Source organism: Sus scrofa, chromosome 1 (assembly GCF_054392235.1).
Source record: "Sus scrofa isolate SSC_HxYL_T2T_F1_AM1 chromosome 1, Sscrofa_HxYL_maternal_Yorkshire_Landrace_v2.0, whole genome shotgun sequence".
In the NCBI taxonomy this organism is placed as follows: domain Eukaryota; kingdom Metazoa; phylum Chordata; class Mammalia; order Artiodactyla; family Suidae; genus Sus; species Sus scrofa.
This window is the reverse complement of record NC_139383.1, coordinates 124648861-124670248: the sequence shown is the minus strand read 5'-3', so window position 1 is coordinate 124670248 and position 21388 is coordinate 124648861. Positions and strand designations below refer to the sequence as shown.

The following is a 21388-nucleotide window of genomic DNA, read 5'->3' as shown; positions in this document are numbered from 1 at the left end:
GTTTGTTTCTGATCAGAAATGAGATAAGGAGATTATGTGAAAACATAAACCAATTATGCTTCCAAAGTACAATGTTTATTTCATCTACTTTTTGGCCTCATTGCTAGACTTTCTCACTGAAGACTTTACACTCTGGTACAGGTTCCTTTTCTCATAGTGGACAGGTATAAACAGTTCATTGATCAAGAACTTTGAATACCACTACCATAAGTATATAGGGGCAGGAGAAGGAACTAATGAAAGTTCAAAAGGAATTACAGTGTCACTTAGAGATTTTTTTTTTTTTTGGCATGGTGCTCTAGGATTTTATGGCATTAGTTGATACACTTGGCAACTAATTGAATGAGATTCAGAAAGTGGTCTTTACATAGACTTTCTTTTATCCCTGTTCTTTTAACATTTAAAATACTACAAAAGTCTTCTTTGCTACAGATTTATGTTTCAACAAGACAAAGGATGACAGCTAATACGTCTCTTTCTCCCCATCTTTTCTTGGGAGAAAAAAAGATAAAAATATTTGCCCCCACCCACAAAATATTCAATAAAATAAGTCAATTATATATTTTGCCTATTTAGCCTCTTTAACTTACTGAGCAGTTAGAAAACTATAATATTAAATTATAATTCTCTTTAGTGGAAGAATTTGTAAAGCAAATCTATCCTCTGTAAATATCAGCAGTTTTTTCCCCTGTACTTTAAATCTTAATTTAAAATAAATCATGCATCAATTAAAGAATACAGAATGAAATTCTACCACTAACTTTAACATGAAATTTCCTTGAACAATACACAATTTTGAAAGGCGCCAAAGGTAATTCGACTCAAGCAGCTTTCTGAAAAATAAAATTATTCAGGGACAGATTTTTATTGCAAATATTACTCAAAAACTACTATGTACAGCAGAACTTTAATAGCTGTTTAAAATATTTAACATTCAGTGAAACAAAATTTAAGAATTCAAAGCACATTTTAAGAAGTAAAAATGTAGCATTTAAATAAAAGTTTATTAGTACTTCAAAGCAAACTACTGTTACTCATATTATTCATTTCTACATCTATTATTTTCTATATGATTAAAAAAAACTGAAAAATCAATTTAGCAGCCATCTTATGGATAAATTAGGCTAAATACCCCAAACCAAATGTTTACATCCTGCTTTAGGTCCCATGTGAAGTTTCTATTTTACAGTTACAGAAAAAGTCACTTTAACATGGCTGAATTCATGCCAGGACATGTTTTCAGTTTACTGCTTTACAATATCTACGTTATACCATACTTTGGTTTGGTTTCCAGACCATTTTTATGGGTCTATTTCTAAAGAAGATCATTAAAACAATATTAAAAGCGTAACAGCTATAGGAGTTTCAACAATAGGTTTCTACTTTATACAACTAGAACATTAAGGGATTTCTGCACAACTTACATACTGACAAAAAGCACAAATATAAATTTTTATTTTAATAATTTCACTTTCACTGAAAGTTTAAGGTAAGCTTACAGCCTGGCAGGCTAACACTTATATGGAGGTACACAGATTCAAATATTCTTTTTACATGCTTCTGGCAGTCTGGAATGTTATATTAAATCCAAAATTAAGTCCACGTTCATCCAAATTCTTAGATCAACTAATTTAGCACTCTAAGCATGCCCCATTTACCAGCAACATATGAAGCCTTCATTAACAATGCCAATCAGCTATTATTTTAAGTCAACTATTCCCAGAAGGTATAGAGTTTCCAAATCTCTTCCTTTAAGTTAATTGAAAAGGATGTACAGGTATTAAGGACTTTTAGCTTAGGATAGATGGAAATTTCGAAGGCTTTATTAACATAACTAATGTTCTAATAATCAATTCATAAGGACCACCAAGTTCTATATCCTTGAAAACTGCTGAGACTTTTTCATTGCAAACTTAACTTTCATTAAAATCTTATTCATGTTTTAAAAACTGCTTGGAAATTCATACTAATCATGCTATTAATGGAGAACTGACTCAATAACTTAGGTTGAACATCCAGGTAAAGTGTATAATGACCTCCCTCACATTTTTCTATCTCTGAACTCTGCAACAGTACCACTGAGCTCACCTGATAGCACTGTTCCAAATGCTCTTACCGTTGGTACACTAAAACTTAGAATGACTAATTAATTTCAACTTCTTCTTTCTTTTTCATCTGCCAGGTCTCCTGATGTCTCTGTTGTGCTAAGGCTATTTTCTCCAGGAACATCTGTATGATCAGACACTACTTCATCAGTCTTGGCTGACGGATCACCACTACCTTTGTGAAGAATCTCTGTGGCTTCATACTCAAGTACCTCTGATGGAGTCAAAGGTTCCAAATGAACACTGCCTTGCTCACTAACATCAGAACTAACAGATCCAGGTTCATCTCTTTTCCTCAAAAACTGATCAATGCTAACATCACCAGATGTTAACCGCAAATCCTTAATATTCTTCAAAGATAATCTAGCTTCACTGGCATTACATTCTTCAATCTGATCACATGCAATGATGTTTTCTGAACTGCGGCACATCTTCAACTTTGTTTCCTGACAAATATGCTCTATTTGCTTTTCTTTTTCCACTTTATCTGCATCAGTAACTGAATCATAACTGAAGACATGCTTTGAGCCAGTTTCCTGGTCTTCAAGACAGGTATCATTTTCCTTATCTGAAACTGACATGCCTTCTTCACTTTTTGTTGTTGATGGGCCTTCAAATAAATGTGCATTACATCCATTTTTTATTTCCTCTGAAGAAGCTTCATCTTGTTTACTGAAAAAAATAAAGCCATTTATTATCTATTCCTTCATAATACAATGTATTTGAACAACATTAAAATAAAGACATTCTCTAAAAAAAAAAAAAAATTTTTTTTTTTAAGGAAAGGCACATTTGCCCACCAAAAACGAAAAAAAATTCAGGTCCCCAGTCCTTGCCCTGATGTTACGTATAGGAGGTAGCCAAATTCCTAGGCAACAGAGTGAGAAACCTCCATGGTCACATATTAAAAGCAGACTGGGAGTTCCCGTCGTGGCGCAGTGGTTAACGAATCCGACTAGGAACCATGAGGTTGCGGGTTCGGTCCCCGGCCTTGCTCAGTGGGTTAACGATCCGGCGTTGCCGTGAGCTGTGGTGTAGGTTGCAGACGCGGCTCGGATCCCGCGTTGCTGTGGCTCTGGCGTAGGCCGGTGGCTACAGCTCCGATTCAATCCCTAGCCTGGGAACCTCCATATGCCGCGGGAGCGGCCCAAGAAATAACAACAACAACAACAACAAAAAAGACAAAAGACAAAAAAAAAAAAGGAGACTGGATGAGTCTATTCACTGGTTTTAGTCTTAGTTACCATTATTTTTTCTTTTCATATTCTTGCTTGTTTTTAGTTAAAATGTAAGTGCTCTTATTAGTTTGTAAAAGTACTTTAAATAAAGAATGAATATATGTAGAAGAAAACCTAGGTTTTTTTAGGCTTAGAGTTTCTTTCCCTATGTGAAATCTAGTTAGTATTCACAAACATTTCCCTGATTTTTAATTTTTTCCCTAGTTTAAAAAGCATAAACACATGCCTAAAATATGTAAATATAAAACAGGCACACTTATATGTGCCTCTGTGTTTACTTTTATCCTTATATGTTAACAGAAATTATTTATTGAGTCATAAAACATTAGAAACAGAAAATTTTATTACAGGATATTGAATATATTACTCTGTGCTACATAGTAGGATCTTGTTTATCTATTTTATATATAGTATTTTGTATCTGCTAATTCCAAACTCTTAATTTATCCCTCCCCCATCTGTTTTCTCCATTGGTAAGCATATGTTTGTTTTCTATGTCTGTGAGTCTTACAGAAGATTTCCAAGAGGATGTCAAGCCTCTTCTGTAGACATAACAACGCTTATTTCAACAAAAAGAAATTTTTCTGTTGCTTAAGCCAAAAAAAAAAAAAAAAAAAAAAAAAAAGAAATTTAACAACTACCCTTATTTCTTAAATTAATTGACCTGGAATTTAGACTTTTTCCTAATGAATTGCTCAAATATCAAAGCAACTGTTATCAGAGAATCACCTATTATTTACTAAATTATATTTATAAGGCTGTTTCTCTGTTACTTGTTTTGCTCTGATGTGTCTTTAGACTGTTACAGGCCAATGCCATCCAGTTTTATAACAGTTATAGATTAACACTGTACTTTATTATCTAATAGGTCAAATTACATCCTACTATTCTTCTCCCCAAATTAATATTTGAAAATGTAAAAGATATTTGTACAAGGATGCTCATTAAAACAATGTTTAAAATAGTGAATACAGAAACAACCTAATATCTAACAGAACCATGATTTTTAAAATTATGGTATTAATAAATCAAAAAATATGAATATTGCTTTAAACACTGCTGGTTTCCAAACCAAATCCAATCTGGATTTTCAAATGAATGTTCATTAATCATAAACTAATTTGGAAAATGATCTAAGTTACCAGTATATTATTTTCTATCTCAGTAAATTTTGTTTTTCTTCCAAGTCTTCTAAATAGATCCTGTGCATTTCTCATTTTGATATTATTGTGGATTAACTCTTTTATCCATTATATTTTGTAATCACATGGTATTTGTATGTTGGAAGAATTCTGAATATTACATCAAGCTACTTTAATTAATACTCTCATTAACTTCAATAATTCTTAGTTTATCATCTTGGATCTTAAAGCTCAATTACATCATCTTCCAAAAATTATAATATTTCCCTCATTTAAATTTGTAAAATTCTTATTTTTATTGAACTAACTCCAATTTACAAAAAATGTTAAAGAATACAGAGGTGACTAGTCTGCTTTTCCAAATTCTTAGTTGAAGTCTTGCTGACTTTTCCCATCCAGATTTCTAGTAAAAAGGCTAAGTGATGAGGGGGCTAGATTATTTTTCTAGTGAAGTCTAAGAAACATCTTTGGAAGGCCTTACTCCATAATTTTCTTTTTTAGGGGTAATAGATTAATCATCTTATCAGTTTAACAAGCAACATACTATAAAACACACAGCATAAAGAAGGAAGTAGGGAAATTACTTAAGTCAAAAACAGCTGTATTTGGAATGAAGTTCTAATTAGAATGTTGGATCCTTTTTTTTTGCTAAAAAAGACTGTAAAATCTGTGTTCTGTAATGCTGTATTTGAACATTAAATTTTTAAAAACCAGTCCCTGAATTTTGGAACTTTTATGTTGAGATCCCACCACAGAAGTAGATTTATAGCTTTTTGAAAATACTTCAAAAATCAGATTTTTAAATTACCTATTCACAATAATTGTCACCATCTTATAACCTGTAGCATCTCATAACTATTTTCATTTAACAAAGGCAATTAAAATCTGCTAACATTTTATTTACTTATAACTACTTCAAAAATTTTTTAAAGTATGCTGCATGTTTAAAAAACTTCAATTCAAAACCAAGGATCCACAGGATATTTTTGTTGTATTAAAAAAATTTGAAATATTGATTTTAGTTAGGGCATTACTAAAAGGAATACCACATACAAATTTTTTTTTTTTTTTGCCTTTTTTGTCTTTTTAGGGCCTCACCCACAGCATATGGAGGTTCCCAGGCTAGCGGTCTAATCGGAACTGTTGCCAGAGCCACAGCAACGTGGAATCCGAGCCGCGTCTGCGACCTACACTACAGCTCATGGCAACTCCAGATCCTCAACCCACTGAGCAAGGCCAGGGATAGAACCCGCCAACGTCATGGTTCCTAGTTGGATTCATTTCCACTGCGCCACGATGGGAACTCCCCATATACAAAATTTAAATAGCCCTTTGCCAATTAACTAAACTAACACAGCTCAAGTTTCATTTTACATACATGAATTTCAAGAGATTCGATTTTCTCTGTATTTACCTTTCAGAACTTGATGTTTCTGTTTCTCCTTCAGCCATGTTAGGTCTTGCAATTTCCTGAAATGATTAATAATATTTTTTCTTTTTATATTCATAAGTAAGCTTAAACTACTTTTTATTATACTAAACTCTCTAGATAAAAAGAACTTAAGTGTGTAGCCTAGCATACTAAAGAAATAGGAAAACAGTTCCTTAATTTAAAGTATATATTTCTCATAATTAAAAGCAGTATTTTAAAAATTGTTTTCTAAAAATCTATAAGAATTTCAGTACACCAAAAGTTTCTGAATCAAGGATATGAAACAGTTATCCTGTTATAATAATATCTGCTTTCCTTTGACTCTTTCAAATATGGGCCATAATTACAATTACTTGACTAGAAAACTAGTAGAACACATCCTGAATATGAATAAATGTCATCCACAGTATTTTATACACATATTAAATACAGGTACTTAAAACATTTCTGAAATTATTATTTTAATTTGGAGCCATGGTAACCCTTTCAGTGTTAAACCAGGCGATACTAAAAAATAGACAAATTAAATATTTCATTTATTTAAAAAGTTATGGAGAGGAGAGAATACAACAAAATTTCAGTAAGCCAGAGGGCAGCCTAACAGATTATAACTATTAGCAATTATTGAGCAAATGTGATGAATGAGGCAGCATGTTAAGAACTTTATCTCATTTCTTCCTCAAGTTAAATATCATAAACTCCATTTTCACAAATGAGAATAAAGACTACATGGGTTAAGTGGAAAACCCAAGGCAATATCATAATAAGTGGTGAAGTTCAAACCTAGGTCCAGCTCTGAGCCACTACAGTGACAGACCTGAGCCTGTGAAAACCATTAATCATATATATGTATTACCTCACTCTCCAAAAACTCTGCTAAAATGAGGGAAAAATATAAAACATTTTCATTCTAGGAGTTCCTGTCATGGCTCAGTGGTTAACGAATCCGACTAGGAACCATGAGGTTGTGGGTTCGATCCATGGCCTTGCTCAGTGGGTTAAGGATCTGGCGTTGCTGTGAGCTATGGTGTAGGTTACAGACGCAGCTCAGATCCCACATTTCTGTGGCTCTGGTGTAGGCCAGCAGCTCCAGCTCCAATTCGACCCCTAGCCTGGGAATCTCCATATTCCGCGGGAGCGGTCCAAGAAAAATGGCAAAAAGACGGAATAAAAAAAATTCATTCTAAAGATCAATTAAACATCAAAGGATATTAACTGTCAAAAATATTTCAACAAATTTTTAGATGGAAGCTGGGTAGAGGAATGGAAATTGACTTCACACTGTATAGAAGTTCCAACTAAATGTCTAGGTAGGGGAGTGCAAGGGGAAGAGAATCAATATGCCAGAGAACATAAGAGATCTGGTACTTGGAGAAATTGAGTAAAATATCCAGCACATAAAAAGTAAAAGTGAAACATGAGTACAACTAAGAAATCTAAATGCTCTTTCCCCAACTTACACAACAGGTACCTATCCTTTACTACCAAAGCTTAACTCTGAACTGGAGATAGTATAGATGTATGAACACCAGGGATAACAAAGGGCAAGCATGAAGTACTGAAAGAAAACAGAAAAATTTAGTAAAGGTCCATAAACTGAATAAAGGAACCTACAATTATCTCTCCACTTGGCTCCCAGAATGCAACCAGTCACCCAGCTGGAATCTAGAAGATTCCTCTTTAGAAAAAATTATCAGTCTCAAAGACTGAGAGCATCTTCCCCACCAAAGGATCAGTCAGCTCAGCATCAGATTTTCCTGTTCTGAAGTCTAAACAATCACCATGCAGACTGTGCAGGTTGTATAACACACTAATGAAACAGGCAACTGTGCATAAAGCACTGCTATTGCACACTGAAAACACCTGGATCTGTGATTGAGTTGCAAGCTGAACTTAGCCACATTTTTTTCATGGAACAGAATTTTTATTTTAAAGAATGACTATCAAACTATGAATATTTAGACTTGAATATTTAGAAGACATTTTCTTCAAAATTGACAAAGTGAACATGTCACATCAAAGGAAACAACAAACGGTATTTATTGCCAGTAATAACATTCAAGGAAAACAGAATAGCCATCATTTAAAAGTCCACAAATAACAAATGCTAGAGAGAGTGTGGAGAAAAGGGAACCCTCCTACACTGTTGGTGGGAATGTAAATTGGTATAACCACTATGGAAAATGTATGTAGGTACCTCAGAAAACTAAATATAGAACTAGCACATGACTTGGCAATCCCACGCTTGGGCATATATCTGGCCAAAACTTTCCTTGAAAAAGACATGCACCTGTATGTTCATTGCAGCACTATTCATAATAGCCAAGACATGGAAACAAACCAAATGTCCATGATAGATGATTGGATTAGGAAGATGTGGTGTATATACACAATGGAATACTACTCAGCCATAAAAAAGAACAAAATAATGCCATTTGCAGCAACATGGATGAAACTAGGAACTCTCATACTAAGGAAGTCAGAAAGAGAAAGACAAATACCAGAAGATATCACTTATATCTGGAATCTAGTATATGACACAAATGAACCTTTCCACAAAAATGAAACACATGGACTTGGAGAACAGACTTGTGGTTGCCAAGAGGGAGGGCGTGGGATGGACTGGGAATCTGGGGTTAATAGATGCAAACTCTTGCCTTTGGAATGGATAAGCAATGAGATCCTGCTATATAGCACTGGGAACTATATCTAGTCACTTATGATGGAGCATGATGGAGGATAATGTGAAAAAAAAGAATATGTACATGTATGTGTAACTGGGTCATTGCTGTACAGTAGAAAATTGACAGAAAACTAAACCAGCTATATGGGAAAAAATAAAAATCACTAAAAAAACTAAATGCAATATATGCTTTTGAACTTCCTCTTGTTAGAAGGAATATTATTGTGACCACTGGAGAAACTTGAATGGTGTTTGTAGATTAAACAATAGGAATGTGTGAATTTTAATTTGTTGGCAACAGAATTCTTTGTACTGTGTTTGAAATTTTCAAAAAAGAAAATCATGGACTTGGAGAATAGACTTGTGGTAGCCAAGGGGGAGGAGGAGGGAGTGGGATGGATGGGGAGCTTGGGGTTAATAGATGCAGACTATTGCCTTTGGAATGGATTAGCAATGAGATCCTGCTGTGTAGCCCTGGGACCTATGTCTAGTCACTCATGATGGAGCATGATAATGTGAGAAAAAAGAATGTATACATGTATGCGTAACTGGGTCACCATGCTGTACAGTAGGAAAAAATAATGTATTGGGGAAATAAAAAAAAAAATTAAACGACACTTCTCCAGTGGGGGGGAATAAATAAAAATAAAAATAAACAAAATAAATTTTAGGAGAATTTGTATCTACTATTCATGAGATTAATGTTAATATTAATGAATGTGGTTACTTGATAATATATAATGAAACATATCAACACTTAGAAGATCTATATAACTTGTGAACCAATATATTCCAAATGACTAAAGTACGATGTTATAAAATCATGCATGGATAAAAAATCCAATCAAAGTGTATCACAGAACAATAGATTTTAATGTAACAAAGAACAAAAAAATTCAGTGATATGGAGTCAGGTTCCACACTGCAACAAATCTTTAAGAAAACTTCCATTGTCTACATTTAATATCATAAAAAAGAACAATAATCACTATTATCTGAAAAGATTCTTTAAGTACTAAATGAGACTGGATATTATTCAGATATTTCAACCAAAATAACATCACAACACTCTGAATGCAGAAATATAGAATTCATTTTTCTTCTATTTAACTATATATTAAAGAGATATCAAAAGTCCAATTCATTCTTCTAAATAAAATTTTGGTCGTGACAAATAGTTATTTTTCAGAAAAATATATCATTTATGTATTTTAAGTAACATTATTTTAAAATTTTCATATTTTCAATTTCTACTACAGTAAACCAATAAATTTTGAGAGTACAAAGAAGTACATATAAATATACTAGACATATATAAATGCACTCTGTGGAGTGCTGCAGTGCACAACCTGTATGGCTATGTGAGGTGGCCCTATCCCTGTCCAAACACAAGGTTTTCAATGAACTTTTTCATGCTTTACTTTTTAATATGTATGGACAGCCAAGGATCACACACAAGTGAAGACATCCTTTACATCAGAAAGTTCACAATAAACAAGAGAATAAAGAAAGAGGCTAGGAGACATCAGAGATTTTTCTGGGACCAAAAGAAATATATATATCCCTGGAGAGGTATGAGATGCTATTACACTCGCTAAACAAAAACAAAAAAGTATGAAAACAATTGAAGAAAAAATTAAAGAGCAATTCAAAATTAAATATGTGGTAACTAAAATAAGTAATTAAGTTTAGAAACTCTGTTTTGAAAGACTGAATGAAAAGACAAAAAGATGGAAGGCAAGAAAGAAAATGCCATACAATCAGGGGAATTAGGGCAGGAAGTATAGTGTCAGATCAATTGGAGTTTCAAAAAAAGAGAGAGAAAGGGAGAGACATAGAGAACGGAGAAATAAAAGTCAAAATTTACCAAAGAAATAATACAATAACTTAAATAGCATCAGACTTTAAAAAATACTTATAAAAATGCATTGGAAAAATGTTTTCTCTGTACTTCAGTTAAACCATCATTAGGTAAAATAGTTTTAAATTTACAGGAAGTGAGAAAAGGTGCGACCCTTCTGCAGAAGTTGTTAGAGGACTTTTTATCAAAATGAGGATTGAAATAAGAAAAGAGGAACTCACAGTTCAGGAAACAGGGCATCCAACACAAGAAAGTGCTCAGGGAAAATCCTGATACAACAATCTGCATTGGAGTTCCCACTGTGGCACAGTGGGTTAATGATCTGGCATTGTCTCTGTGGCAGCACAGGTTCAATTCCTAGCCTGGTGCAGTGGCTTAAGGATCTAGAACACAGCTGTGGCTCAGACTGATTACATGGCTTAGGAACTTTCATATACTGTGGGTGCAGCCAAAAAGAAAAAAACAAAAAACAAAACAAAAAAACTATGCATCAAGCTTAGAGAGCAACTAGTTTAAATTGATGCAGACTGGAGAGATCTCCAGACCCTCCAACAAATTTTCTTTTGATGTGTGTGAACATTTGGAAAACATACTTACAAATAGACAGATCACAGGATTTTATAAAACAGCTTTAGGTGCATGGAAAACTAAACAAATCAGTAAAAATATAGTTTTACCTCAGAAAAATAAAATGAAGTATAGGAAAGGAAATCATAGTATACTTCCTGGCTCATTATACATAATGATCTCAAAAATTATAATGTTAACTATGCTGAGATCAGTGCTATGCCAAGCCATATAGGAATGAGAGATAAAATACACATAAAATTTACCATCTTAATTGTATAGTTCTGTGGTATTAAACACATTCACATTGTTATGCGACCATTATCACCATCCATCCACATAAAGTTCTTCATCTTGTAAAACTGAAACTCTATACCCATTAAACAATAACTCCTCATTCTTCCCTGCTGCCAGCCTCTGGCAACCACCACTACTTTCTTTTTGTGACTGCTCTAAGTACTTGATATAAATGAAATCATATATTATCTTCTTATAACTGGCTTATTTCATTAGCAAAATGTCCTCATAGTTCATCCATATTGCAGCATTCCATTCCTTCTCATGGTTGAATGTTTCATGGTGTGTACATAATACATTTTGCTTATCCATTCATCTATTGATGGACATGGTTTACTTCCATGTTTTAGCTAAGATGAATCATGCTTCTATGAAAATATGTGTACAAATATCTCTTCTGCTCTGATTTCAGTTCTTTTGGATATGCCCAATAGTGGAACTGCTGGATCATATAATTTTTTCAAGAAACTGCCATACTGCTTTCCACAATGGCTGTACCATTTTTCAATCCTACCAACAATGCACAAGGGCTCTAATTTCTCCACATGATCCTTAATATGTTTTCCGTACGGGATTTTTTCTCTCTTTTTGATAGTAGCCATCTTAATGGGTGTGAGGTGGTATCTCACTGTAGTTTTTGATTTGCATTTCTCTAATGATTAGTGATGCTGCACATCTTTCATATGCTTACTGGCCATTCACACATCTTCTTTCTAGACATGTCTAAGTCCTTGGTGAATTTCTGAATTGGGCTATTTCTATTGTGACTGAGTTATAGAAGTTTGCTTATATGTTATGGATATTAATCCCTTATCAGATATATGATTTGCAAATATTTTATCCCATTCTATGCATTGCATTTTTATTCTATGGATAGTAAATTTTGCTTGTCTTTTTAGGGCCACACCTGCAGAACATGGAGGTTCTTGGGCTACAGGTCACAGCCAAAGCCACACAGGATCCGAGCCACGTCTGTGACCTATACCATAGCTCATGGCAAAGTGGATCCTTAACCCACTGAGAAAGGCCAGGAATCAAAACTGCGTCCTCATGGATGCTAGTCAGAGTCCACTGAGCCATGATGGGAACTCCTCTGGACAGTACATTCAATGAACAAAATTTTTAAATTTGTACAATCTATTTTTTCTTTCATTAACAGTTCTTTTGGTATAATACTCTCCAAAATCACTGCAAATTTCAATGATGTGAAGCTTACGTCTGATGATGTAAAATGAGAATTTTATCATTTTAGGTCTTACATTTAAATCCATCATTTTTGGAGTTCCCATTGTGGCTCAGTGGTTCACAAATCTGACTAGGAACCATGTGGTTGCGGGTTTGATCCCTGACCTTGCTCAGTGGGTTAAGGATCTGGCATTGCTGTGACCTGTGGGGTAGGTCGAAGATGCAGCTTGGATCCTGCGTTGCTGTGGCCGTGGTGTAGGCCGGCGGCTATAGCTCCAATTAGACCCCTGGCCTGGGAACCCCCATATGCCATGGGTGTGGCCCCAGAAAAGACAAAAAGGCAAAAATAAATAAATAAATACATAAAGCCATCATTTTGAGGTAATGTTTAAATATAATGCTGGGTAAAAGTCCAACTTAATTCTTTTGTGTGTGGATATCCAGGAAGCATCATTTATTGAAAAGACTGTCCTTTTCCATTGGTCTTGGCCCTCTCATAAAAATCATTTAACCATATATATAAAGGTTTATTTCTGGGCTCTCTATTCTATTCTACTGATCTACAGGTCTGTCTTTACCCCAGTACCACACTGCTTTGTTTAATGTAGCTTTGCTGTAAATTTTAAAATCAGAATGTTTTAGTCCTGTAGTTTGCCCTGCTTTATCAAAGTTGTTGTGGCTATTTGAAGTACCCTGAGATGCCATATACATTTTAGGATGAGTTTTTTCTATTTCTGCAAAAAAAAAACTTTGTGATTTTTGTAGGGATTCCAATAAACCTGTAGGTTGCTTTGGGCAGTATTGGCATTTTAACATTGTCTTCTAATCCGTGAATGTGGGTTCACTTTCTGTTTATGTCTTTTATCTAATTTCTTTCAGCAAGGTTTTATAGTTTCATTGAAGTTTTTTGTCTCTTTAATTCCTACTTTATTTTTTATTCTATTGGAAATTGTGCTTTTTCGTAATTTCCTTTTCAGATTGTTGTGTACAGTAATAAAACTGATTTTTGCATTGACTTTGTATGCTACTACTTTACTGAATGAATTTTAGTTCTAATAGGGTTTTTGTGTGGAATCTTTAGGGTTTCTACATAAAATGGTATCTTCTAATAGATCATTTTACTTATTTTCCAATTTGCATGTCATTTCTTTCTTTATTGAGTAATTGCTCTGGCTAGAATTTCCAGTAGTATGTTGAAAAGTAGTAGTGAAAGTGGGCATCCTTGCCTAGTTCTTGATCTTAAAGGAAAATCTTTTAGTCTCTTACCATTGCGTATGATGTTTGCTGTGGGTTTTTTTTACATTGTATATAAAAAGCCAATATGCTGTGGCTTTATTATGTTGAGGTACTTTCCTTCTATTCCTAGGTAGGCTGTTGAGCATTTTCACCTGAATTCTGTCAAATGCATTTTCTGCATCAACTGAAGTGATAATGTGGGTTTTTTAAACTTCCTTTTGTTGACGTGGCCTGTAACACTGAATAATTTTCCTTTAATTAAAACATTCTTGCATTCTAGGAATGAATCCTATTTGTTCATGGCCTATAATCCTTTTAATATGTTGTTGAATTCTGTTTGCTTAGTGTTTTATAAAGGATACTTGCATCAATGTTCATAAGAGACACTGATCTTTAGTTTTGTCTTCTTGTAGGTCTCTGTCTGGCTTTGGTCATGGTGATGCTGGCCTCACAGAATGAGTCAGGAAGTGTACCTTCATTCTCAATTTTGGAAAAGTTTGAAAGAATTGGTTTTAGTTCTTATTTAGATGTTTGGAAGAATTCACTAGGGAAAATGATCAGGTCAAGCACTTTTCTTTGTTGAAAGACTTGATTACTGATTCACTCTCCTTCCTAGTTATGAGTCTATTCAGATCTTCTATTTATTCATGATTTGGTCTTGATGGGTTTTGAGTTTCTAGTAATTTGTCCATTTCATGTAAATTATCCAATTTGCTAGCATACAGTTCAGTATTCTCTTGTGATTTTTATTTCTATAGAATTTGTAATAATGTATGTTTCATCTCTAATCTTTTTTCTTTCTAAATCCTTCTAGCTAAAGGTTTGTCAATTTTTGTTTATCTTTGCAATGAACCAACTTTTAGTTTCATTAGTTTTCTCTATTGCTTTTCTATTCTCTATTTCATTTATTTCTGCATTAATCTTATTTCTTTTCTTCTGCAAGCTTTGGGTTTAGTTTGTCCTTTTTTCTACTTCCTGAGGTTGCACAATTAGGTTGTTGCTTAGAGATCTTTTTTTTTTTCCCCCTTTTTACAGCCACACCTGCAGCATATCAAAGTTCCTGGGCCAGAGGTCAAAAAGCAGCTTGCAGCTGCAGCCTAGGCCACAGCAATACAAGAACCAAGCCCCATCTACAACCCATGCTGCAGCTTCTGGCAATGCCAGATCACCAACCCATTAGGCAAGGCCAGGGATAGAACATGTATCCTTACAGAAATAAGGCTGGGTCCTTAAGCCACTGAGCCATAATGGGAACTCCAAGATCTCTCATTTGTTAACATAAGCATTTACAGACATACAATTTTCCCTTTAGCATCATTTTCATTTTATGTTTCAGATGTTGTATTTTTTATTTCATTCTTGTCCAAGTATTTTCTAATTTCCCTTGTGATTTTTCTTTAATCCATTGGTTTGTGGTTTTTGTTTAAATTTTTTTGTCCTTTTAGGGCTGCACTCACAAACGAGGGAGGTTCCCAGGCTAGGGGTCAAATTGGAGCTGTAGCTGCTGGCCTAAGCCACAGCCACAGCAACACCAGATCTGAGCCACGACTATGACCTACACCACAACTCATGGCAATGCCAGATCCTAACCCACTGAGCGAGGCCAGGTATTGAACCCGCATCCTCATGAATATTAGTTGGGTTCGTAAACTGCTGAACCACAACAGGAACTCCCATTGGTTGTTTTAAAGTGTGTTGTTTTATTCCTAAAATCTGGTGAAGTTTTCAGTTTTCCTTTTATTGTTGATTTCTAATTTCATTCTGATATCATCAGAGAAAATGACTGTCAATGGAATCTATCTTTTAAAATTTATTCAGACTTAATTTGTGGCTTACTGTGTCGTCTATTCTGGAAAATGTCCCATGTGCACTTAAAAAGAATGTGTATTTTGTCATCTGCAAAATCTAGTAGGTTTATTAAATCTTCTAGTTCCTTGTCTTATGTCTGATTGTTCTATTAATTATTATGAGCAGGGTACTGAAGTCTCCGTCAATGTAGAGTCGTCTATTTTTCCCTTCAATTCTGTCAGTTTTTGCTTCATATATTTCATTTTTGATGGTCTGTCATTAGGTGTGTAAATATTTATAATTCTTATAGCTTCTTGCTACATTAAACTTTTTACTATATAATGTCCTTTTTTTCCTTTGTGATTTAAGTCTATTTTGTCTGATATTAGTAAAGCCATCAACGCTCACTTTTGATTACTATTTGCATGGACTATCTACTTCATCCTTTCATTTTAAGCTTGTGTCTGAATTTCAAGTGGGTCTCTTACAGATAGCATGTAGTTGGTTCATGTGTTTTTAGCTACTCTGTCAACCTCTACCTTTTGATTGAGATGTTTAATCCATGAAGACTTAAACTAATTACTGATCAGGAGGGACTTATTTTGTCTTTGTGCTATTTGCTTTCTGTATGTATTATAACTTTTTTGGCTCTCATTTCCTGCACCACTGACTTCTCCGTTTAGTTGATTTTTTATAGAAAAATGTTTAAATTCCTTTCGCATTTCCCTTTGTATATGTTCTACAGCTATTTTCTTTGTGGTTACTTTGAGAATTATATTTAACATCTTAAAATTATAACCCTCCAAGTTGAATTTGTAGCGGCAAACTTCAATAACATACAAAAATTCTGTTCCTTTATACTTCTATTCCCCACTCCTTTTGGTTGCTGACGTCACAAAATTACATCTTTATTTATTGTGTACCCAGATATAAACTAATAATTATTTTAAATGCATTAGTCCCCTAAATTGTGCAGAAAACAATGTTTGAAATTATAAACCAAAGTTACAGTAATACTAAATTTTATTACACCAAGTTTTTTTAAAATGTATTCATCTCTTACCTCACATACAAAAAATACAGCTACAAACCACTGTTACAAAATACTAACTTTTATAATTGCCCATCCACTTACCTTTATTGAGATCTTTACTTTGCCACAGAGCTTTGAGTTATCATGCACTGTCCTTTCATTTCACCATGCAGGAAATGAAAGTATTTCTTGCAGGGCAGATCTAGTGGTCACAAACTCTGTTTTGTTTATGTGGGAATGTTTTAATTTCTAACTTTTGAAGGACAGTATTGCTGGATATAGGATTCTCGAGTTTTTTCACTTAGTTCTTTGAATACATCACCTCACTGCTTCTTGGCTTCCAAAATACCTGAGGAGAAATCTGTGGATAATTTTACTGAGAACCCCTCATATGTGACAAGCCACTTCTTTCTTGCTTTCAAGATTCTCGATCTTTTGAAAGCTTGATTATAATATGTCTCAGTGTGGAACTCTTTGACTTCCTCTCGCTTGGAATTCACTGTGCTTTCTGAATGTTTAATCACGTATTTCATTAAATTTGGGAAGTTTGCAGTCATCATTTCTTTAAATATTCTACCTCTTCCTTTCTCTTTTCCTTCTGGGACTCTCATGATGTGTATATTGGTCTGCTTAATGATGTCCTATAGCCCCCTTAGACTCTGTTCACTTTTCTTCAATCTGTTATCTCTTTTCCTCAAACTCAGTAATTTTCATTGTCTCTTCAAGTTTGCTGTTTCTTTCTTCTATCTGCTCAAATTTGCCTTTGAATCCCTCCAGTGAATTTTTCATTTTCAGTTATTGCACTTTTCATCTTCAGAATTTTTTTCTTTGTAAGTTTTCTATTCCTTTATTTATATTTCCATTTGTTCATATACTGTTTTCTTGACTTTCTCCACACATTCCTTTTGTTCTTTGGACATCTTTAAGACAGATGTTTTAAAGTTTTTGTCTAATATATCTGCCATTATGTTCTTTTCAGGAACAGTTTCTGATTTTTTTTCTTTTGAATGGGACAACTTGTCTGTTTCTTTTTGTGTGTGACTTTTTTTTTTTTGCTGAACACTGGACAGTTGAATCTAATAATGTAGTAATTCTGAGAATCAGATTTTCCCCCTTCCTCAGCATTTTCTAGTTTTATTTTTATTTTTATTGTTGTAGGCTGTATCTGTTCCCAGATCAGCCTGAGATGTAAAGTTAGGGTCCTCTAATGTTTTTACTCAGCCTTTCCCTGCACATGTGCAATTGCCATCTAACTTTACCCATATATAGTTGCTTTTGAATGTTCCAATTTTTAACATCTGGCTCCTGAAAGGGAGGAAAGTGACCAATAAAGAGAGAAAAAGGGCTGTCCACTCAAATTCCTTGGAAATTACCTCAGCTGTAGGGGGAGTGGCTTGAAACAATGGAGGGGCAACAATACGGTGCCCACTTTTTTGCCTGCAACTCTGTGTTAAGAAGCAGCGATCAATGATAATAGCACAGATTTCCAGTATCTGAAGGACAAGATCTTTTTTTGCCCACCCTGGCTCTCATAAGTTGTGTGCAAGCTGCTCTAGTAACATGTGTATACAGCTGCCTGCCATATGGCTGCTACAGTGCTAAGTGCTTAAACTGAATAAAACTGATTGCAATTCATCTTTCCCCTGGGAAGTGTAAGCCTTCAACAGAACTTACAGCTCCAAAATAGTTACATCAGATAGATTCTGCCAATGCAATTGTCTAGGTGGGGAGACAGATTCTTGATGCTTCCTCCTCTGCCATCTTCACAGAATCCTCCTCTCTGTGTATTTTTAAAAGTTTTTCCTCTAAAACATTAAAGTAGTTGAAAAATTAAAAAGTGGATTTATGCAGGAGTTCCCATATGGCACAGTGGAAACAAATCTGACTAGTATCCATGAGGATGTAGGTTCATTCCCTGGTCTCACTCAGTGGGTCATGGATCTGGCACTGCCATGAGCTGTGGTGGAGGTCACAGATGTGACTCGGATCTTGTGTTGCTGTGACTGTGGTGTAGGCTGGCAGCTGTAGCTCTGATTTGACCCCTAGCCTGGGAACTTCCACATGCCGTGGGTGCAGCCCTAAAAAACAAACAAAAAAGGAGATTTATAAAACCCACAAAAGTAGTTTAAGTTTCAACACTGTATGCCTACCCAAACCAGAATTCATTATCGTTTTACTTTACTGGCTTTAACGAAAGCAAGTATATCAATAATATTTTCAAAATCTTATTCTTTTCTTATATTGTTTTCAAATAAGTAAACTGCCAGTTTGGCAATTTCTCTTGATCAAGTGACAATTTTAAATAATTTAAAATAACTTCAGCTTACTGAAACTTCTTTGCAAAATGCTACTGTGACTGGTATTGTTTTAAATTCTGAACACCACTTTGTGAATCAGTTTTAGAAGACCCCCCCAAAATGCTTATACTGTAATTTTATTGATATTATATGTTGCTTTAAACTATTCCACATGAAATTTCTATAAAACTTAAATTGTCAGCATCTTTAAGAATTGAGTCAGTAGTTGCTTTTTGTAAATCAGATGTAATTTATACAAGATAACTTTTCCCCAGTTCAGAAATTCAAAATTAGAAGACATTTCATTTTAATTTTCATATATCTAATTCAAATATGATGTTAGGGTATTTACAAACTTAATGTCTACTTGGCAAGCACTTTTCCCATAATTATCTATATTCTCATTTAGTGATTCATGCATTTCTTACTGCTTTACTTCTTTTTTCACTTATTTTTGAATTGAGGAAGAATATTCATATTTCTTGCTCAAGTTTTACATTCATTGAACACAGTTTCAAACTTACTTTCTCTCATTTCTGTTAAGCAAAGGAATGGGATTTTTTATTAAGCACGCAGCTTTATATATGGTCATGTTTTCTGACTGCAAAGCTTTTATTAAACTTTTGCCACCTTGTTCAAAATATTATTCCATATAGATGATTTGTGTAAAAATCTGTAATATATTTATACAAAGATACTTATGATCTCAACATAATGTATTTTGACATTTGATATTATATATTCTTATATTTGATAAAAATCTTTAATTTGTGTACAAAGTATCTTGATTGCATTTAATCTGGATGCCCATCAAGCACTTACATGTGATTTTAATGTTGTTCTTAGAACCGATAAGAATATTATCATTGAGTATTATCTGCTCATTGAATTATCCCCACTCCTAAAATCTGTAATCTCTGTATAATACTAAAAAACAAACAAACAAAAACAAAAAAAAACGATGACCATATTTGAATTCATGGATGCATCATCTTTCAAATCATGGGGAATTTCTGTTGTGGCTCAGTGAGTTAAGAACCTCACACAGTGTCTGTGAGGGTACAGGTCTGATCCCTGGCCTTGCTCAGTGGGTTGAGGATCCAACATTGCCGCAAGCTGTGGCAGAGGTTGCAGATGTGGCTCCTATCTGGCATTGCTGTGGCTGTGGCATAGGCTGGCAGCAGCAGCTCTGATTCAACCCCTAGACTGAGAACTTCCATCTGCTGCAGGTGTGACCATAAAAAGAAAAAAATCAAATAAAGTTATGATTTTGAGTTGAGCAAGGCATAAATTTGGCATAATTCCATCACCATATCCTAGCCAGGATAAATATTTTTACACAAATATCGCCTCTTTCTTGTGACAAGCTAGACCATTTCTAATTTTCTTTGTTTTTTTTTTTTTGTTTTTTTTTTTTTAGATAACAGCTTTTTTGGGGGGTGGAGGCTTCATTGGCAGCATACAGGAGTTTCTAGGGCAGGGATTCAATCCAAGCCACAGCTGTGACCTACACTACATCTGTGGCAATGCCAGATCCTTAATCCACTGCACTGAGCTGGGAATCAAACTCATGCTGCAGCAGGAAATGCTGGATTCTTAACCCACTGTGCCATACCAGGAACTCCTGATAACAGATTTTGTTTTGTTTTTTTGTCTTTTGTCTTTTTAGGGCTGCACCCCGTGGCATATGGAGGTTCCCAGATTAGGGGTTGAGTCAGAGCTACAGCCACTAGCCTACACCTCAGCCACAGCCGTGTCTGTGACCTACTCCACAGCTCACGGCAATGCTGGTCCTTAACTCACTGAGCAAGGTCAGGAATAGAACCCTCATCCTCATGGATACTGGTCAGGTTCATTAACCACTGAGCCTTCTGATAACAGCTTTAATAAGATATTATTATCCAGGTTTTTCTTCTGTTTTAATTAATTCCAAACTTTCTTCTCTTGCAATGACATCATTTTTAATGTAAACACATCTGGTAATCATAAACATTCATTAATGATGTACTGTATCTGGTTTATATAATCAAAAAGTAAGGAAAAGTATTTTGCTTCCTTTATTCTCAATAGTATTTCAGATTTAGCATGATTTGCTTTAGCATTATAAATCTGTTATAAATTTTACTAGACAATTAAAACAGAATATTTTAATGATTAGCTATATGATTATGTCTTTAGTTCAACTAAATTTAGAAATATTTCAGCACTTGAGCTTCAAGTAATTTCTTGTGACCCTCTGAGAGACAAATTATTTTTGCACAAAACACACAATATGTAACATCACTCATACATATTTTATCAAATTCTGTAAAGCATCAACTATCAATTTGAACATGCATTAAAAATTCTATTTTTAAAAGCATTACAATGAAATATGAAATTTTCATGATCATAAATTCTGTTTAAATTTTTCCAATCTTTGAAACCACTTTTTGAGTGGCAAGTATTTGATTCTATTGTATTTTTTTTTCAGCCTATCCTTTTTTCCTTTTTCTTTTCTTGTCTTTTTGCCTTTTCTAGGGCT

General features: G+C 34.3%; 1 protein-coding gene across 26 annotated transcripts in view; it reads right to left on the bottom strand.

Moving 5' to 3' along the window:
- Positions 1-830: 830 nt before the first annotated feature.
- The window catches only part of ZNF280D (zinc finger protein 280D), a 264636-nt gene continuing 244078 nt past the window's right edge, over positions 831-21388 (bottom strand). For all 26 annotated transcript variants that reach the window (XR_014810919.1, XR_014810951.1, XR_014810947.1 and 23 more), the window contains 2 exons: positions 5900-5955; positions 831-2777 (listed from right to left, as the gene is read on the bottom strand). Coding sequence is in view for 14 of the 26 variants with exons in the window: in XM_084969321.1 (XP_084825447.1) it covers positions 2153-2777; positions 5900-5955 (681 nt within the window). In the remaining 12 variants the exon portion in view is untranslated. The remainder of the gene's footprint in view (positions 2778-5899; positions 5956-21388) is intronic.